General features: G+C 45.3%; 1 protein-coding gene across 3 annotated transcripts; it reads left to right on the forward strand.

Moving 5' to 3' along the window:
• Positions 1-622: 622 nt before the first annotated feature.
• On the forward strand, positions 623-18,011 carry LOC311361094 (CTD small phosphatase-like protein). 3 transcript variants are annotated; one of them, XM_084481280.1, is made up of 8 exons: positions 623-1,291; positions 9,143-9,303; positions 9,688-9,720; positions 10,952-11,056; positions 11,894-11,950; positions 12,642-12,734; positions 13,477-13,662; positions 14,354-18,011. In XM_084481280.1, exons 1-8 carry the CDS (start codon positions 1,216-1,218, stop codon positions 14,477-14,479), a joined length of 837 nt encoding a protein of 278 aa, XP_084337406.1. In that variant the 5' UTR covers positions 623-1,215; the 3' UTR covers positions 14,480-18,011. The 3 variants fall into 3 exon arrangements, with proteins under 3 accessions (XP_084337406.1, XP_084337407.1, XP_084337408.1); XM_084481281.1 differs by having other exon boundaries at positions 10,955-11,056; positions 14,354-17,987; XM_084481282.1 differs by lacking the exon at positions 9,688-9,720 and having other exon boundaries at positions 10,955-11,056; positions 14,354-18,010.
• Positions 18,012-18,564: the final 553 nt, after the last annotated feature.

Consider the following 18,564-nt stretch of genomic DNA (forward strand, 5'->3'; position numbering starts at 1 on the left):
CTGAAGGCTTCTGCTGCGTCGTAACACGTCTTCTACATTGATGAGGGATGTAAATATACTTATATACTAGTCTAGACGTATAGGCTTTTCAGCGTTTTTTTTTCCCGATAAAGTCTTGAGGCTATTGCATAGGCCTCCATAATCGATATTAAAAAAAACAAAAAAAAACAGGAAAGAGCGAGGCTGTGTCTGCGTGTGCTGATAATATACGTGTGTTTGTGTGTTCATAGCTGATAGTAAAGGAATGGCGGGAGACACCGTGGTACTCCCTATCACGAACATCAATTCTGACGCGTTTTAAGCTATTCGTCGATTCACCACTAGAGGGGAGGCTTGCTCTTTAAGACGTTTACGATTTATAATTGTTATCACATTTTTGAATTTGATAAACTTCAAAACGGAAAGTTTTGTGTTTTTTTCGTGTTGTATGTTACATTCGGGCCAAACAGTACAAACAGAGTCAGAGAAGCAAGTCAAAGCTGCACCCATCCATCTAGGGCTGTTCATTGTCGTGGAGGAGCTCCGGTTCCACAAGGAGACTCCATCCTAGAAACCGCCCCCTCCCACACTGGATGCCCCCGCTTCAGATGGATCTCAAAATACATAAAGCCTCCATGTTGCGCACTGGGCATGTTGGCCCCACAGTGATGAACAATTCATTTGAAAAGTCGCTGCTTTAACATCGAATTGTATTTTTATTTGTATCCTGAGTTAGTTTCGATCGAGCGTTCGGACGATAATCTCCCGTAACCCGTTCGCGCGGTTCACAAGGCACGCCGTCACATTTTTTCTCTGGATTTGTGCTTCACGCAGCTAACCAAGCTAACCTAAGCTAACTCGGAGCCAGTTCAGATTCAGCATCGGACCGTTCGTCACACAATACACACACTCGTGTTGGATGAGTGGTCGACCAAGTGCATTGTTTACATCTGTTGACATTAACAGCGGCGGCTTTTTTGGTGGTGTAATGCCCTAAATGACAACCAGGTCGACCAGGATCCCACCCTCCTTTTCCGACGGTGCTAGCTGGCTGCTGGTTCGCGCCGCCGCCACCACGACGCCTCTGATCGGCTGCTAAGCCTGCTGGCTCTGGGGGCTCGCAGGTTCTCCGCGCCTTTAGACCCTCTAGCTTAACGTTAGCTTGCCCACGAAGCGGGCTCGGTTGCTGGATAAGAAAAACATTCAGAACGGTAAAGGAAACACGCATCCGTCGCAATGGACCACATGTCCATCATCACCCAGGTTTCCAACCCTAAAGAGGAGGAAATCATCTCGTTCAACCAGGAGAAAGGTAAGTCAGACGAGGATGGGTCCCGTTAGCTGCTGGATGGTAGCTGTTTGAGTTAGCACTCAGCTGACGCCCGCTATCTTGTAGATAATGGGACACTGGTTGTCAGTTTGTCTTTCCAATGCATGCTTGGATCCCAACAATGCACTATAATATACAACACGTTATTTGTGGATCGGTCCACTATTTTCTCCAGCCGGTTCCTGTTCTGTTTCATTTGAGAGATGGTGCCAAGAAGCTTTCACCTCAGTAGTTTACATTCCGATGTCAACAAAAGCGAATTAGTTGTATACCCGAAGTTAGTAAACATGACTTGCTTTTTAAATTGGTGTTATATTAGCTGTAAAACTTGATCAAGAAATGTATATACATCATTAGACACAATGTACATATACATATATCGTATTGAATGCTTACATTTGACAGACAACTAAGGATGGACCTTGAAGCTACAAGCATGCACGTCCGTTTGTAAAATAGTAACCTATGTTTGGTTTCTTCCATCTTATCTAATTGTTTGCTTTGTACAAACACATGGTACCTAATGGTTATTCGTGCAAAAATTGTTTGGTCATGTGAATGATGGGTCGACGCTGCTTTTCTAGAGAAATGACTCATGATTCAAATGAAAAAAGTCCACTTGAGACACACACCATGAGGCACAAACGAGCATATGTTTTTATTGATATACTGTCTAGCTCTGAGTAATGTTGGAAGACATCACTAGAACCATGAGTTTTCCCTCAAAAGGGACTCTGTATCATGAACGGATTATGTGAAACATAAACCCTAAATAATCATGGGAGAATTTGATTATTCTTGCACATTGGCCTCTCAATCAACGGTTATAACCATTTGATACTCAAATTCCTAACTTGGGCCCGAAGTTTTTTTATGCTTTTGAAAAGTTTGTTTTGTCAAATTTTTGAGTTTTGCATTTCAAGCCTTATGCTGCCTGATTGTCAGTAAAAGTCCTTAGCTAGACCCTAACCAGGTCTATGTGACTTGTCTGTAATGGCAGGCAGTCATAATTTATTTCCACAGTGTGATAATTTATTGAGAATGAGGAGTTAATGATATTAACGTGCCTTTGCCATGATCCAGGCCTGCGATGAGCAGCAGGAAGGTCATTTGCGGCCGACCTGGCCTTTGTCTGCCTTGAAGACTCACATTCTCTCTCTCGTCAGTCGTCTCTGGTTGCCTGGAATGAGCAGCCGGGATCTGTTTACCTTTCCCCAACAGTATGGGCTCAGAATGGCTGTTTGGAGGACAGAACAAGATATGTGTTGACACATAATCGATATTTATCATTTGAGCAGCATCTGAAATTCCTCTGTGTGGACAAACATCAGTGAATCAGATAGCAGTTGTTGTAATGTGACTGTGATTTGAGTGATGAGTATCTTTTGTGTTTGAATTACTATATCGGTGGGAGATTCTACAATATCCCTATTTAAGACCGGTCTTAGACCCATATTGTTATCGGTGCATCCCTTGCAGTAATTATAAAGGTCTATGATTTATATTTGTGAGGTTTATGCTTCGAGAAATATGAGAGCACAACCTATAAGAGGAGCTTTCTAGGAACAATGTTGGTATAGGCCAAAACAAAATTGACATGTTTTTTCTTTCTTGAATACTTGTCCAAACAGTGTTCTTGTGTTCGTACTCTGAGCAGATTAAAGTTGTTGTTGAATCATCTGTTCGCCGTTTTGAAGTCCGACAGCTTCTCCCTTGGGAAAGACTGTAAGGTAAATGTCACCATTGTTTAAGAAGTGTTATGTCTGCAAGCTTTGTTAAAGATCCAGGCTGGTCATACAGAGGCCCGTGAAGCAGCCCATGGAAAAGTGTGAAGGACACATTCACAGGCTGAAACTAATTAAATTGACAGAAATGGATCCATTCCTATTTTATTTGAACCATCAATACATCTATGGTTCAAAATTAATATTACAAGTATGGAGCATTTCAAATTCATATTACGTTTTTACGTTTTGAAGTATTAAATTGATCGTCTTTTGAAGACATGATTTTTGGATTCTGGCACATTGTAAACAATTACAATTTTTCTGTACATTGGGCCTAATCGACATTGAGAATAATAGTAAGTCACAGCCCTACATTTTTATAAATGTCTTGATGTCCCCAAAGTGAATGTGAAAATAAGTTATGGAGCATAAAACCCAGTCAGTCAGGTGGTCGTCCCCCATAACCCAACACACCTATGCTGGGTCTCCCAGCTGCTGCTTTGGGGGTGATTTTACAGGTAGGCTAGAATTGCTTGAAATGGCTCCAGGTTGTCTGGACAGAAATTGACCACCTTTGCCCCCACCCCCCTTATGTGTACCTCTGCTGGTTTTCCTCCAACACGTGTCACTCACTGACACTGTTTAGGCTGCATGCCCTACAATACTAAATATAGACTCTCTCTCCCCCTCTTTCTCCCTCTTTCCCCCTCTCTCTGTCTTGCTGCCCTGCTGGCCGGGTCGCTCATGGTTTAACTATTTAGTAAATATTACAACTGTGCATCTGTTGTTTCTTTGGATTCTTTTAGAAACCTCTGAACATCTAAAGTTAAAGTTCTTCAGAAGTCGGGTGGTTCTGGTGTGGGGTTGTGAGGAGTTTGCTCCTTAGAATGAGGAATGGCAGTTGGAGGAGGGGTGTTGGTGGCCCCGGTTGGTGGTGCTGTTGGTTATTTATAGCCGTTACTCCATCTAACTAAGCTGTTGGCCGGGACCTTTATGTAGCCAGCGAGTTGAATGAGCTCGGCTTACATGATCCCTTCACCCATCAGAACCAGAATGGTCCGGCATCACTGGAACCCACAGCCTTTCCAATACTATGTGGGTGTGGGTGTGTGGGCCTGAGCGGGCGTTATAAAAGTAATATAATACTTTTTATTTTGTCCCTACCTTTAGAGTAACTAAAAAAGTTTCATATTGGATAGGAATGTTGAAATGTAGTGCAAGCAATGTTATAACTGAGAAATTCATGTCTGTTATTGTCAATTTAATGTCATTATAATGTATAATGTTCTCACTTTTAGACTTTCAGATTTCTTATTTAGCTATAATTTGTTAAATGTTTCAATGCTGAATAGCGTAACTTGATTTGCAGGCAAGTAACTTTATTTGCGTTATTGTTCATAAGAAGAGAAATCAAAACTAGGGGAACATTTCTCATAACATAACATTTATACTAAAATCAACAGTTTAATGGACTCAAGTGAACTCCTAAATTATGTGTTATAGTCTGTCAGTCCCGTCTGTTAGAATGCAGGCAGTGGAATGAGGGAGGTGTGGGAAACTTTTCACACCTATTTTTATCCTTTTATGCCGTACCAAGTTACCCTTTGAACCTTGACCCCTTCTGACCTGCTGGACAATCCCATGACTGGGCATCCAATGACTCCCTGAGCTGAATATCAAACACGTTGTGACGTTTTCTCCTCTACCACCGTAGTCTCTTACCTTTAATATTACATCTATATAGGTTTATAATGTTTATAATCCCCTATAATAGTGCCAATTACAAGACTAATGCCTATTAGTATATAAGTATATCAACTTTTACATTTCACCAATCCTTACACTGTCTAAGACCATGCTGTCAGAAAGAGGCCCACTTTAAGCCCTTGACGTCACACAGAATATCATTAAAAAACACTGTTTAGTGGCTTCGTCTCGGTTGCTGAGGGTTTTCCCCACGGGCAAGTGTTTCTTCTGACTCTGCGGGACGCCTAACACTTGCCAGGCATCGTGGAATTGTGTAGGCGTCCCTCCCTTGTGTTATGGATGCAGAGGAGAGTTTTCGCAAGGCTTTCTCAGGCCTAAAATTATATGATGTGTCAACCACCACAATCCCACCCAGGAGCCACTGCCTCATGGGAGAAGTTTTGGAAGAGCTTTTTAAAGTGTGGGTGTGTGTGTGCCAAGAAAAGTGACTCTTCAGAAGACAAGCGTGTAAAGATCAAACGCTTTATTGCTGTTTTTCATGTTTATTAGTCAATAAAGCTTTTGATCTTTAATTTTAAAAGCTTGCAAAGTAGCTGATCTCTGAACATAGGCACGTAAAAAGTTGCTCGATTTTTTTTAAATTACTGTTTGGCTGTCTACTGTCGTCATTTCAGTACACTTTGTTTAATCTGTGTGTTTTTATCGGTTTATGCCATGCATATTGTGTACACGTTAGTATCTTGTGTGTCGGAGGCGGAGCTAGCCCCGTTCCATCTCTGGGCTGGCTGTAATCTGTTAAAGGGTTCCCAAGGGTATTTGAGCCTGAGTCAACATGGCGACTAGGGGCCTAGCAATGAGGAGTCATACAGAGATGACCACACGGCCCCGGCTCTACTTATCCACTAATGCAGAGTTAAATAACAAAACCAAGTCTGGCACCGTCGGAAGGAAGCTGTGGTTCTGTGCACGACGAGGGCTATTTTTAGCATGCTGTACTCTACCTATCTAACCATCATTCACACTCATTGCGCCATAGGGGGACAGACACGAGCGTATTGTATTGAAACGTCATGAAGTAAATATAGGAGACTAATAAATCATGTTGGGTATTTTAACTATTTCTGTTTCTTAAAAGGGTTCCCTCCTAAAATGTTCATTGATATCGATATAGCTACTCTGGTCTGGTACATGTAAGCTACCAAATGTTAGGCCTAGCCATTTTAAGGTAATTTCTTTGTTAAACTATTAGAACAGTATTTGTCCAGAGTAACTGGTTCATTAAAGAGATTTGTTGTAAGCTGACACTGTAAACCTATCAGAGGGTCTTGGGTGAGGAACGTCTACAAGTCACACTATCGAGCCTTGGCAGAACTAATTCGGAGCCCAAGTGGAGTTCCTGACAGGTCTTGTGTTTTGTGATTCTGTTTCCACTGGGGAGGATGGTTAACTTTAATGAAAGCAGTTTGTTGTTGTTTTCTAACTGCGTCACTGACTTTTAACATACTGTCAGGATTTCTGTTATGCAAACTCTTCTAAGCGTGATCACATTCTATTCGCCCCCGTTTCATACGGATAATATCTTCTTGTTTGACTGCGGGGGTTTAATTGGGGACACTGATGTTAGTTTTCTTCAACTTCAGTCTCAAGAAATCCACAAATTAATGAATGGATGAATCAGAGTCCTAGCTGAAGGGTGATGAAATGTGTGTCCCTCTGTGCAATATTTTGAAATGCATAAACTAGTAGGAAAAGGCTGCTCTGCGTGAACCGCCCACAGAGTCGATGACGAGGACTGGATCATATAAAGCCTTTGATGCGTCAAAGCATCTCCTTTATTCCAAGGCAACGTGAAGTAAAAAACGGTTGCCTCATTCCCCTAAGGCATGGGGTCCGATACATATTCATCAAAGCACGTTGGCGAGGTATTGGATTGCATCAACCAATTCTGAAGCCTAACATTGATCTGACCTCAGTTAGGGAGTAGGAATTCCTACTGTCTCCATTCAAATCCTGAAAGATCAAATCGCATCCCTCTTCCGTTTTTCTGTTATTTGTATCCTCTTGGCTGACTTGTAAATGCATCACAATGTCAAAGATATACTCTGAATGCCATTGTTTGACGTTGTAGTGCTCTCAGCTTGTTTTACACCGATTGTTGGTGACAGTAAGACGGGGGGGTGGCTATTTACACAGGAAGCCAAAGAAGACGACATTCTGTCTTGGTGCCCAACGATTATGAAGTCTGAAAAACACCTACGCTCGTCAAACGTCAGTTTTGAAGCCACTGATAAAAGCTGCAGTTCTTTGGGTACTTTGTTGTATTCAAGAGTAGAGCACTTTTGAGAACTGGCAAAAACTATTTTCTGCTTCCCCAGCGTGTGTGTACGTGCACACTCTTTCTCCTGCCAGAGTGTGCTGCTAACTTCAAACTGATGTCTCTGCATAATGGCCTTAAAGTCGCGGTGACATCCTGTCGCACTGTGCACTGTCGTCAGATTAGCCATCGCTGAGTCATTCTGCGATTTAATAACGTCTACACGATGTGCACACTCAAACCTCATTTTACATTTAAATGTGAGCAGGTATAAGTGTGTACTTCCTGTTGATGATGTCATACATTACATGTGAATGACTTATAGATGGTTTGGTTGAAGGGTTTGATGGCATCAGCAATTTCCTGCCACTTCCTGTGGAATTCCCCTATCACTGTTGTGTTGACACAGGACACACTCACACTCATTAATTTGGGGAGCTGTGTGTTTACACCGAAGGTTATCAACAAACCAGGGATCTAATTATAAAGCGTTATCACCAGCTGATCATTCGCTTCCCCTTAGTCCTTTCAAAAGGCTTCCCACGACCAGTCCATGCTTAACCAGTAATGCCTTCTGATGGTTCTATGATCAACAGTCTCCCTCTGGATGAATACCTCTCCTCTGTCTCGATGTTGGATGAAGAGTGCCCGTGTCGATGAGATGGGAGGCGGAGCCATGCAGGGCTTGAGGAAGGAGGGTGGTGTGGGGTTTAATAGGACTGGGAGCTGGTGACAAGGTGGTGGTGGTGGTAGTGCAATGTTGGTAAGAGAGTATACACGATACCCTGCTGTGTCCCTTGTCCCATTGCTCTTTCACAGTGGCACGCAGTCTTCCACTACTTTAATCTATGAGCATTACAGCTCTTGAAACTGTCTGACATCGAACACAATGGAAGTTGATTTATTGTCTCCCAAGGTGATGACAAAAAAGTTTTGCATATTATTTCTGACGAAAAGCGGCTGGTTTATCTGGATGTTTTAGAGAAGAGACAACATGGATTAGTCTTTAGGGAGCATAGAAACAAGCGTACATCGTTGGCAGCGTGTTCGGCTCCTCTCTGCACTGGTGGAGTCACAAGGTGGAGGAATTGGTGGAGGGTGTCTCTTGTTGTAAGGGAGGTAGAGGAGTGTGTACCACCACCCCCACCCTTGTGCGTGTGTGTGTATTCTAGCTGCCTCACTCGCTCCCTTCCTCACCTGCCTAGTGAAACATGGTAAGGGGGTGTAGTTGAGACCAGAAAACGTAGATCACATGGTGACAGGTGGCCTAAAGGAGGGGGGTAAGTGGTGGAGGTTAAGGGAGGTGAGTAGGAGACTCCCGCTCCCTCCTGCTTGTCTCTATTAATAAAAGCTCCTGGTCTGATTTTGGCTCCGCTCCAGGGCCCCAGAACGAGAAGGCGGTCGCAATCAGAGTGAGTTACTATCTACTGTAGAGCTGCTGCGACCAATCAGCCGACCGAACAGGCCCCCATGTGACCCAGGCTGTGACACAATCAGGCCCCCAGTCAACTGCACCTGTACCGACGCGGTGTGACAGTTGCCTGCTGTTATGATGTAATCTGCTCTGTGCACGGGACTGGCTCTGTGTCATACCCTCTCATGGTAATACGTTTTACATTGGAATCAATATATATAAATATATCTGGGAAGACCTGAAGGATAGTTAAGTTGTATTGTATTTTAGTTGTTGAGAATGGTCAGCTGTTGGTTTCCATGGAAACCCAACTGAAAACTGTACCTACAGTAGCCTATTGCATCACCTGACTTATTAAAAACATTTGTGGACCGTTTGTATTGGCAACCAGTCGCTACACAAGCCCTCGTTTCTTTTCCACAGACATTTTTTGAGTCATGAATTTTGGTTTGGTTTGTCTATCATCAACTCATGACAGAAAGAAGGGGAAACTGTATTTTTTTTTGTTTACACTCGTTGTGACTAATACATTTATGACTGAAACTTGGTACCACAACAAAAATATCGTCTGTAATGAACTTGACATCCAATAAAGCTTAGCTTCACCTAGTGATGGCTGCTGATGTCCAAGATTGTGTGAGTTAATCTCTGCCTGTTGTGTTTGTGTTCAGCGGCGTCGCAGTCCAACGTCAGCCTCAAGAAGCAGAGGAATCGCAGCATCTTCAGCTCCTTCTTCTGCTGCTTCCGCAACTACAATGTGGAGACGCCCGCGTCCAACACTATCAGCAGCTCTCTGCCGCCCCCGGTGGAGGAGAATGGAACTCCGCCCAAGGTACAACATGCTGTGATTGTCCCCATTATCAGAGGGACTTGACACACACTGGCGTGAGCGCTCATGTACAGCTCACACAAGAAAAGGTCAAACCAGACTTTTGACCTGAACTGATACTTATTTCTTTACTTTTAAACATACACTTATATTTTTGTGTAAAATAATAGTGTGACTAGTTTATTTTGTCTGTTTTTCCCTTTTTCATTTCTCTATCCACTCCTTGTGTTTTAATGTTAATGTTTTAATGTTCTCTTTCTTTCGTGTGTGTGTGTGTGTGTGTGTGTGTGTGTGTGTGTGTGTGTGTGTGTGTGTGTGTGTGTGTGTGTGTGTGTGTGTGTGTGTGTGTGTGTGTGTGTGTGTGTGTTCCTTCTCTCTGTGTCGTAGTCTGACCAGGTCCAGGTCATCCCTGTCCCTAGTGTATGTATTGCCTTTTTATTTCTTTGATTTTCCGTTTGCATGCAGCGTGTCGCTGGTGCCTGGCCGGCCCGGCTGGGCACCAGCACTCATCTCATTGCTTGAGCTCCACTCAAGGCGCTTCTACACCCAAGTCCCCTCCTTGGGTCGTATCATAGGCTGTACGGTGCAGAGGCTGAACTCCGTCAGAGGTGTTTTCACTGCTGTCTGGCCCGCATGAGAAATACTGGTGCTTTGAATGCCTGTTTAGAAACTAACCACTGACACAAACAAGCAAGCATCCAACCAGAAAATAATGAAATTCAATACACAGAATCATGCAAACCATGTTTTTGTTTCGTAACGGCTTGAATAGTCATAGTGGAATGAAATGGATGGGTCATAATACTATCCATATCCACTCAAATATGTTATGCATACGATTTATAAATAGGATTTCAAATGAAGCACTATGCTAGAGTCAGAGTGGCCCAGCATGATGAATAATAGAACCCTCAAGTACATCCATTCATTCATAACTTTCGAAGGAGGGGGGGGGGCTTTCTCCAACGCGTGATTGTTTAACCGCAGCCAACCAAACCTCTGCATGGCCTGAATGTGTGAAAACACCTTGTGTAATCCAGGATTCGGCTGAGATTTAGACAACCAACAAATCCCAGCGCATTAAAGGCAACCCGTGGGTTGGCTGGGTCGGCGTGCAGCGGGTGTTACCATGTGCTGGGGGGTGGTTGTTCACAGACGAGGCCTTCATTAACCCCTGGCTGAGGCCCCCATTTCACCACCAGGTGTTCAAATCTGTCCACTCGTGACATCACAAGGGGGGGTGTCCACAAAGGTGTGATGGATGGATCCAACTCCAGCCTTCATAGTTGGTACAGTCCACCAGCGTGGGGACAGCTTACCTATCCTTCATACATCAGGGTGGACTCTCCCACTTTGGTGGATGAATATTGAAAATGATTTGAACTGCCTTATCTCCCTCACACCTGGTAGTAATCTAGGAACCCTTTTAAAAACATAAATCGCGCCTCATCACTGACCACCAATTGAACCTTCCATTAATATGGGGATATGCATCGCAGTGTGTAGCCTTGCACGTGAAACCACCATGCTCGCAACATACGCACATGCTCCTTGTCGTGACCTCCATGCACTCCTCATCCCCACACCGTGTTGCAGTGCATCTGACTCTTCTCTCCTCCTCCTCCTCCTCTTGGTTATCCAACCGCTTCAGCAGCCTCCAGCCAAATACCTCCTACCAGAGCTGACGATAGCGGACGACGGCAAGAAGTGTGTGGTGATCGACCTGGACGAGACCCTGGTCCACAGCTCCTTCAAGGTAGTGGAGCGGGGGGTGGGGCTGTCCGGACCGCCTCCGAGGCCCAGACCTGATGTTCTCAAAATATCCGGATAGGAATGTTTGTTATTGCAAAGGCTACACACACCCCCGCCCCCCCCCCCCCCCCCTCCCCCCTCCCTAGCCTCATACTCACTCCCGATTCGTTGCATGCGGTTTTCTTTTCCTTTGTCAAATAATACAGGCAACAGCGAGCTAGAAATAGTTGAATACATATTAAGTGTTATTTGCGCAGCTGTTTTCGTGAGCCCTGCAGCCTGTTTCGTTTTCTTTCCAGGTGTCCATTTTTGTTTTTCGGAAACATACAACTAACTGCAAACCACGGCAATACGCATAACAACCAAACCTCCAATTTGGTTAACTAGTTTTAAAAGTGTTTTTCCTAACATAAGGAAGACTCCTTATGCTAGGACAGCCGGCGATAGGTCAACAATCAACACAAGCCACAGCAGATGTGGGACATGAGAATCCAAAAGGGCTCTTCCTCCTCCTCCTCCTCCTCCTCCCCCACTTCTACACCATCTCCTCCACCCCTGCTGCCATATGGCTGCCTGCTCGGAGGCTTAACCAAAAAGGTTGAGCTAGTCATGAGGACCAACGAGGGCCCATTTGTTTTGGCAGGAAAAGGCAGTGTATTATTTTCCCCCTTGGCCCCCGTCCCTCTCTCCCTCAAGACTTGAATGTCTTTCTGGTGGCCCACAGCTGGCCTGTGCAAGCGGGACCTCTGCTGTTTGGTCAGGGCACTACAACACATGAACCAGGGCCGTGGTGGGGGAAACTGATTTGTGCGGTTGTCTTTGTTTGTTTGTTTTGCTGCAGCCTATCAGCAATGCAGATTTCATCGTTCCTGTGGAGATCGACGGTACTGTTCATCAGGTACTGTACTGTTGAGACGACTGACATCGTCCACATTTTGCGGAGTTAGTCTTATGACGACTGTTTAGTCTGTAGGCGTCATGCCTGTGTCATAATGACATGTATCTGAAAGTCACTTTGGATAAAAGCACCTGCTAAACTAATTGGTAACCACTCACAGTAAATGGATGTTTATGGGATTGTGCTCTGGGGCGCTCATCTTCTGTAGGGAGGATCCTCCTCATGACTGACTCCGACTCAGTTCAAGTAATCCAGGATAGGCTGTGTTTTTCCTGGTTGGCCTATTCACGATTACTTGCCCCTGGGTGAGAGTCCTGGACCAGCGAGGGACCGCCAAGGAGAGCCCAGCAGCTCTGTCATTCAATTCAACTTTATTCGTATGGCACTGCATGTCATACAAACAGCATGTAGCTCCATGTGTGTCCCGTCTTTTTAATGATAGCTGAAGATTAAATTTAGAGTTGTTATTGAACTTGTTTTATGACTTCACATGCTTGAATGTTGTGAACATCAGCGAGGAGGCAAAGGTAACAACCTTATTGGAGGGAGGTAGCATCTTTGTTTGGTAGTTGAGGAAAGAAAAGAAAAAAAAACTGAAACTGTCTGGTAAACATTGGCGGAACGACCAGGACCAGTCCTGTACTAGGCAACCATGCTTGTGCTGAAGGCGTATGTGCATAATTCTCCTCAGGTGTATGTGCTGAAAAGACCACACGTAGACGAGTTTCTGCAGAGGATGGGAGAACTGTTTGAATGTGTGCTGTTCACCGCCAGTCTAGCCAAGGTACGTTACGTTCTCATACCCTCTCCTCTCTAGTAATAACAATCATCTGGTTGCTCTCCTGACGCTGTCTACTTCCTGCTCAGCCTTCGGTCTTTTCGTCTTTTCATTTGTCACTTGTTATTGTCATTTATCTTCTGTTGAGACTAACTGACTGTTCACCCGCCACTCCTCATTATGGATCTCTGTGTCTTACTCCCCTACTTAAGCCGGTATTACACGGGTAAGTCTCTCATGGCATCGGTCTAGACTACTGTAGAGGGAGAGTGTGTCATAGTAGCCGCTGGTAGTCGCTAGCCGTTTCCATGGTGTTGGCGGGTGTGATAAGTTAGCCGCTGGGCATCCTATCTATTTAAACATGGCCGAGCCTAACCGGCTTCTCCTCCCTAAAGCGCAGTGTTTACTTTGTGCTAATTGGAATCAACGCCAGGGTAGATCAGACGCCTGATTCAACGCCAGCCGACAGGAAGGTCTTGTGTTCTGTGTGTTCAACTGCCAGCTCAAAAGGCATTGGGTTCGATCCCGAATGTCCACAGTCTTAAAGGTCCTGGGTTTGGTCCCCGAGATGCCTTAACCCATACCTTAATGCTCCTTTATGACATGTAATTCCCTGAGTCGCTTTAAATAAAGGTCTGCTTAATAGTCCTAAATAGTAGTTTAATAGTAGAGCTATGACGCGCAGCAGCCATGTTCAGTGAAGCCCTCTGACGAGAGTTGACCTTTGGACTTTGGCCGGGCTTGACAGTATGCTGACCCCGTGGCCGACCTGCTGGACCAGTGGGGCGTGTTCCGCGCCCGTCTCTTCCGGGAGTCGTGCGTCTTCCACCGGGGGAACTACGTGAAGGACCTGAGCCGGCTGGGCCGCGAGCTGGCCAGCGTCATCATCGTGGACAACTCGCCCGCCTCCTACATCTTCCACCCGGAGAACGCGGTGAGTCTCAGCCCGGGGACGAGGGAGCGGGGGGACACGGGTGATGAGGGCTGAGGAAGGTTTCGTTTAAAGGGACCGCTACTCTGGCCTTTGGTATATTTTGAGTTGTTAACCGCAGTCAGACGGGACATGTCCGTATCGATGTCTGCAGGGTTTAGAAAATAATGAATGTATTAAAGAGCGTGAGAGCGTGCATAGGAAGGACAGATGTGTATACATATGACTGAGGTGTTGTTAAAAGTGACATATTATACCACCAGGTGTGAGTGTGATTAGACGTTACAAGCTGGTTTTTTTTTTTTATCTGCCTCTTCTGACGTTACAAGTGGGCGTGTCCACCGAGATGTGTGCTGGATAGATCAGTCTAGCAGCCTGCCCAGTGGACTGTAGCAAACCGTGCTCATCTATCCGTCGTACATCTAGGTGGACACGCCCACTTGTGATGTCAGAAAAGGCAGATTTTCAAAACGGCTTGTAATGGCTAATTACACTCCTCACACCTGATGGTATAATATGTCACCTTTTCAATACGTGGCGGTGAGATGTGTGTCCGCTGCTCAGCAGTCAGTGAAGCCCTCTGCAGTGTTTCTCTCCCCTACAAGGTCGATGCCCTTTCCTTACGGGAAGCGTCGCCATCGAGGGATCGTCGTGGTGATCTCCTGACCGTAGCGTTGCGTCCCCTGTCCCACAGGTACCGGTGCAGTCGTGGTTCGACGACATGAACGACTCGGAGCTGCTGGACCTGCTGCCTTTCTTCGAGGGACTAAGCAAAGAGGACGACGTCTACGGGGTCCTGCAGGACCTGAGGGGCAGGTAGCAGGACCCCCACCTGCTCCTCTGCCCCCTGCTCCTCGCGGGGCCACCAGCGTGTTCCCCCCCCCCCAGGCCCGTGTGTGTCTCTCTCGCTGACGCCGCCGCCCCGCCCACTCTCCCTCTCCTGCCCACACCCACACATCTGACTCAGAACTCAGGCAGAACCTCTCTCTCTCTCTCTCTCTCACACACATGTACACGTGCCCGTGCACCCCCTGGTAGCGCCCACTAGGGGGTGCTCATGGAGTCTCACTGTGGAAAAAAAAAACTAAAACAATACTATACTTCTACCTGAACCTTCCTCTCCTCTCTGTGATCTGCTGGAGACCGGACTTCTCTGTACAAAAAGAGTACCCCTACGGACGGTGAAAACAGACTGGGCTCCGTATCCCTGCAGAGCCCCCCGTATCCCCCCCTCCCCCCCCTTTGAGGACTGGAGACAGTGGTCCTTCATACCGTGGGGGGGGGGGGGGGAGGGAGAGAGGAAAAGAATAACAACTCTGCAGCAGGCAGGATTCTACTATTTGGCAAAGTGCTTATTTTAAAAACCAAAAGAAAAAAATGAAGAATTTTTTTTTTTGGCTGTCTGAAAGGTGTGGTGTGGATTTGACACTGAAGAGTTTGAATGGGGGAGAACGGGAGGGAGGTTGGTTGGGGGGGTCCCTGTGTTTTTGCTATGCAGGTAGTCTCTGGTCGTAGAAAAGACCCCCATGCGTCTCCTTTTGCTTTTCCTACCGAGTGAAGTGCCTTGTGTGAATGTTTTTAAAGGGGGCTGTGTTTTGTACATGCCGTGCTCCCCCCAGCCCCTCCCCCACCACAGAGTACTTCAATCTTTTCAAACGGACAATATATGCTTTAACGTGGACGGGGCGGTATACACACCGACCCACGGATCCGTCAGATACGACTTTCACACCATCCCTCGTCTCCTGACATTTACTTTCTTTCCCTTTATTGCTCGTGCCATTATAGACGTGGTTTTCTTTATTTTTCATTTTACTTCTTCAATCGTACTTGTAGAATAGCCTTTTGTTCCCGAGCAACAGGAGTATGTTTGCAATTGTCAGCGATAAAATATAATCGCCCGAATGTTTATCTTCTATCAATTTGTGGGTTTGAATTTAAAGACATAAACCTGTGCCATTTTTATTACTGTCGTCTGCCCATTTCCACAAAAACACTAGCCTCCGTCTCATTCGCCAAATAGGACGGTACAATCTTTAGTGGGAATTAAGCTTATTTGGCAATCAGGCGGAAATCCGGCGGTACATTTGAACGTATTTGGATCCCATGTTATAGGTGATCCTTGAAAATAGTTTTAATTCTAGTTGAGATGCAATGATTTCTAGGTGCGATTTGGTCTCCCACCACTAGAGGGAGCTCTGTCGCCAAGACTTACCTGTATACAGTTGCAAAGGTATCCCTTTCGTTGCTTCAAATGATGTGGAATCCTACAGAGGATGGAGTCGAGAGTGCCATGTTTTAAACTTACATCATTTTTCTTTCCAAGTACTGCATTTTATTTGATCAAACGAGTCGTCTCACTGGAGAGTGTTGGATAGCATTTGGATAGGTGGAGTCTGGACCATGTGAAAGCGCTCCCTACATACAGTCAGCGTTTCACCTGACCTTTTTCTTTCTCTAAAACAAACTGGCGAGTGGCTTTCACCTGCCCAGACTCTCCCGACTTCTCTTCACCTCAGTGCCTAAGTCATAGAGGAGCCACGCACACACAAAAACATCCGTTACCATGGCAATAACCTTTTTGGTGGGGGCGGGGGTGGAGGAGAGTCCATCCCAGCTGGGTGGTGTGTGTTGTTTAGGAGGCTAGAGCACTTGACAAAGACCAACTCCCAGGGTTCGTTCTGACTAGGGCTGGCCCAATCCTGAGGGACCTGCTATAAGACTTCTGTTTGTTGTTTCAGCCATTTGATGTTGGCTGTTGTTATGGCTGGCTGTTCCGAAGGCTCCCTTTAATTACACCTAATGGGAACTAGTGATTCAAAAGGATCTGATGGCACAACCCTGGCTGTGGCTTAGATTTCCACCGACCCTCACATGGGGCTATTCCCTTTTAAAGCAGCCAAGTAATGTACTCCCCTTTTATTCTCACCATGTTTTATTGATTAAAAAAAAAATCGGTTTGGCCTTTCAAAATAAAAGTTAAAAAATGTTCCCCAATTGAAAAGGTTTCCCCACACATGTCTTGCCAGCCATCAGTAGGACCCTGTGGAGGCTCTGCCGCAAGTGAGCCCTCTCTGTGGCCCGGGTGCCTTACTGCCTGTGGACGCATTCAAAGCAATCTACATTCATAAGGTCACTGTGGTGTTTTCTAGTGTCACCTAGCTTTTTCCCTCCACCCTGTTTTGAATGTTTCCGTTGGATGCTCATTGGTGGACTCATTGGAAGAATTTGATTGGCTGGCTGCATCAGCCTGGTGTTAACAGGAACAGGAAGTGGTCATCAGGATAAGCAAAGCCAATCAGGTTGTACATTTTTTGACTTATTTGGTCATTAGAGTACTTCCACGGAAATGTGTCTGATGCTGCTCCCGTGGGCGTGTTGAACTCTTTTCAGCTTTCATTTTGTTTGTCGGTATACACGTTTGACGAGGTTTTTGACGGTGAGCGTTACGCTCATGATGCTGGTTTTTGGTGCAATGTCGTTTTTACACAAACAAAAAAAAAGTTCAGTGTTCATTCTTATTCTCGACCTCTGTTAACATTTCGATCGTACCATTGTGATATTTTTATAGTTACCCGTTTGTCAGTATTTTGGTTTGGAAAGAAGCTGCATATTACAAGTTACCCACCTGATTTGTATATTTTATCTTTCTCATGCACAGTAATGCCCCTCTCGGTTAACCTTTTCCGGTTTGAGTTCTCCATCAGGTCCTCCTCTCTCTGAGGGGTCCGGTGTGTTTTGTGTTTGTTTTGGTGTGTGTGGTGTGGATGATTGTCTCCATTGTTTAAACTTCTCGGCGTGTCTGTTCACTTTACCACATGTTTTCTATTTTCATTTAAACACAAAATTCAAACACTTTGCAGTCCCTAGGATTATTTTACCTGGTTCTTCACCCTTTTTTCGGTTCATTTCAGACCACGATCCTCCTTCGTTACCTGTCGAGTAAATTCTATTCTTGTCGTTCTGTGCGGTACACGACTTAAAAGGCCAAAGCATTGTCACTTAGCACAAGTGTGAGCTCTGTTTTCCATCTAGTCTACCTGATAAAAGGTCTATTTCTTAGTCTCTCTACCTTGATTAAAGATGTATTTCTTAGTCTCTCTACCTGATAAAAGGTCTAATACTCCCAGCCCCCAGGTGAGAGAGGGATGTTACTGTGCTCCTGATTGCAGTATATATATTTTTACAGTGAACTTTATTCATGACTTAACTGCATAACTTCCTCCTGGACATCACAATAAAAAGCACCTTTTTACGAAGATAATGACTCGTTTCATTATTGCTGTTTTGCGCTTCACAGCCAATGGTATCAAGAGACAGGAAGTCATGTGATTAGAATTTTTTAAAACAGGCTTTTGGGGATTTGGTTTGTCAGTTTTGCAGGGAGTGGTTATTATGGGGTGTCATCTATCCTGGGCCTGTACAGATCTGAGACTGATTTGAAATGGTGATACAAATTGGCTTGCACCCATATTGGTACATGGATGCTGACTACTCATATCGATTGGGAGTTAAGCCCATCGAACAGAACTCCAGATGTTTTTCGTTGGGGCTTTCGACCTTAGAAAACCAAACCTGTCGGCCTAGATGGTTCTATAGGTTTAATCACCCCTGGGGCTCTGAGCCAAAATCTTTAGATTTGCGTTGTCTTGTGTTGCTTATTTGAGTGTTAGCCCTGGGTTACCAGGCTGTGTGTTGAGGGCGTGTCCCTACAGGGTGGGTAAAAACGATTGAATTCTCTGTCCTAGCCTAGCATTGTTGTCCTGACAAAGCAGCCTGCTTTCCCAATCCCATATAGCAGCCAGTATTCAATTCTTGTCCGGGGGGGGGACATCCTTTTGTCATTCTTTAGACTGCTCCCTGATATCATGTTGTAAAAGGCATTTCTTCATACCTTTTTAAGAA

This window comes from Micromesistius poutassou (assembly GCF_964030765.1).
Source record: "Micromesistius poutassou genome assembly, chromosome: 16".
Classification (NCBI taxonomy): domain Eukaryota; kingdom Metazoa; phylum Chordata; class Actinopteri; order Gadiformes; family Gadidae; genus Micromesistius; species Micromesistius poutassou.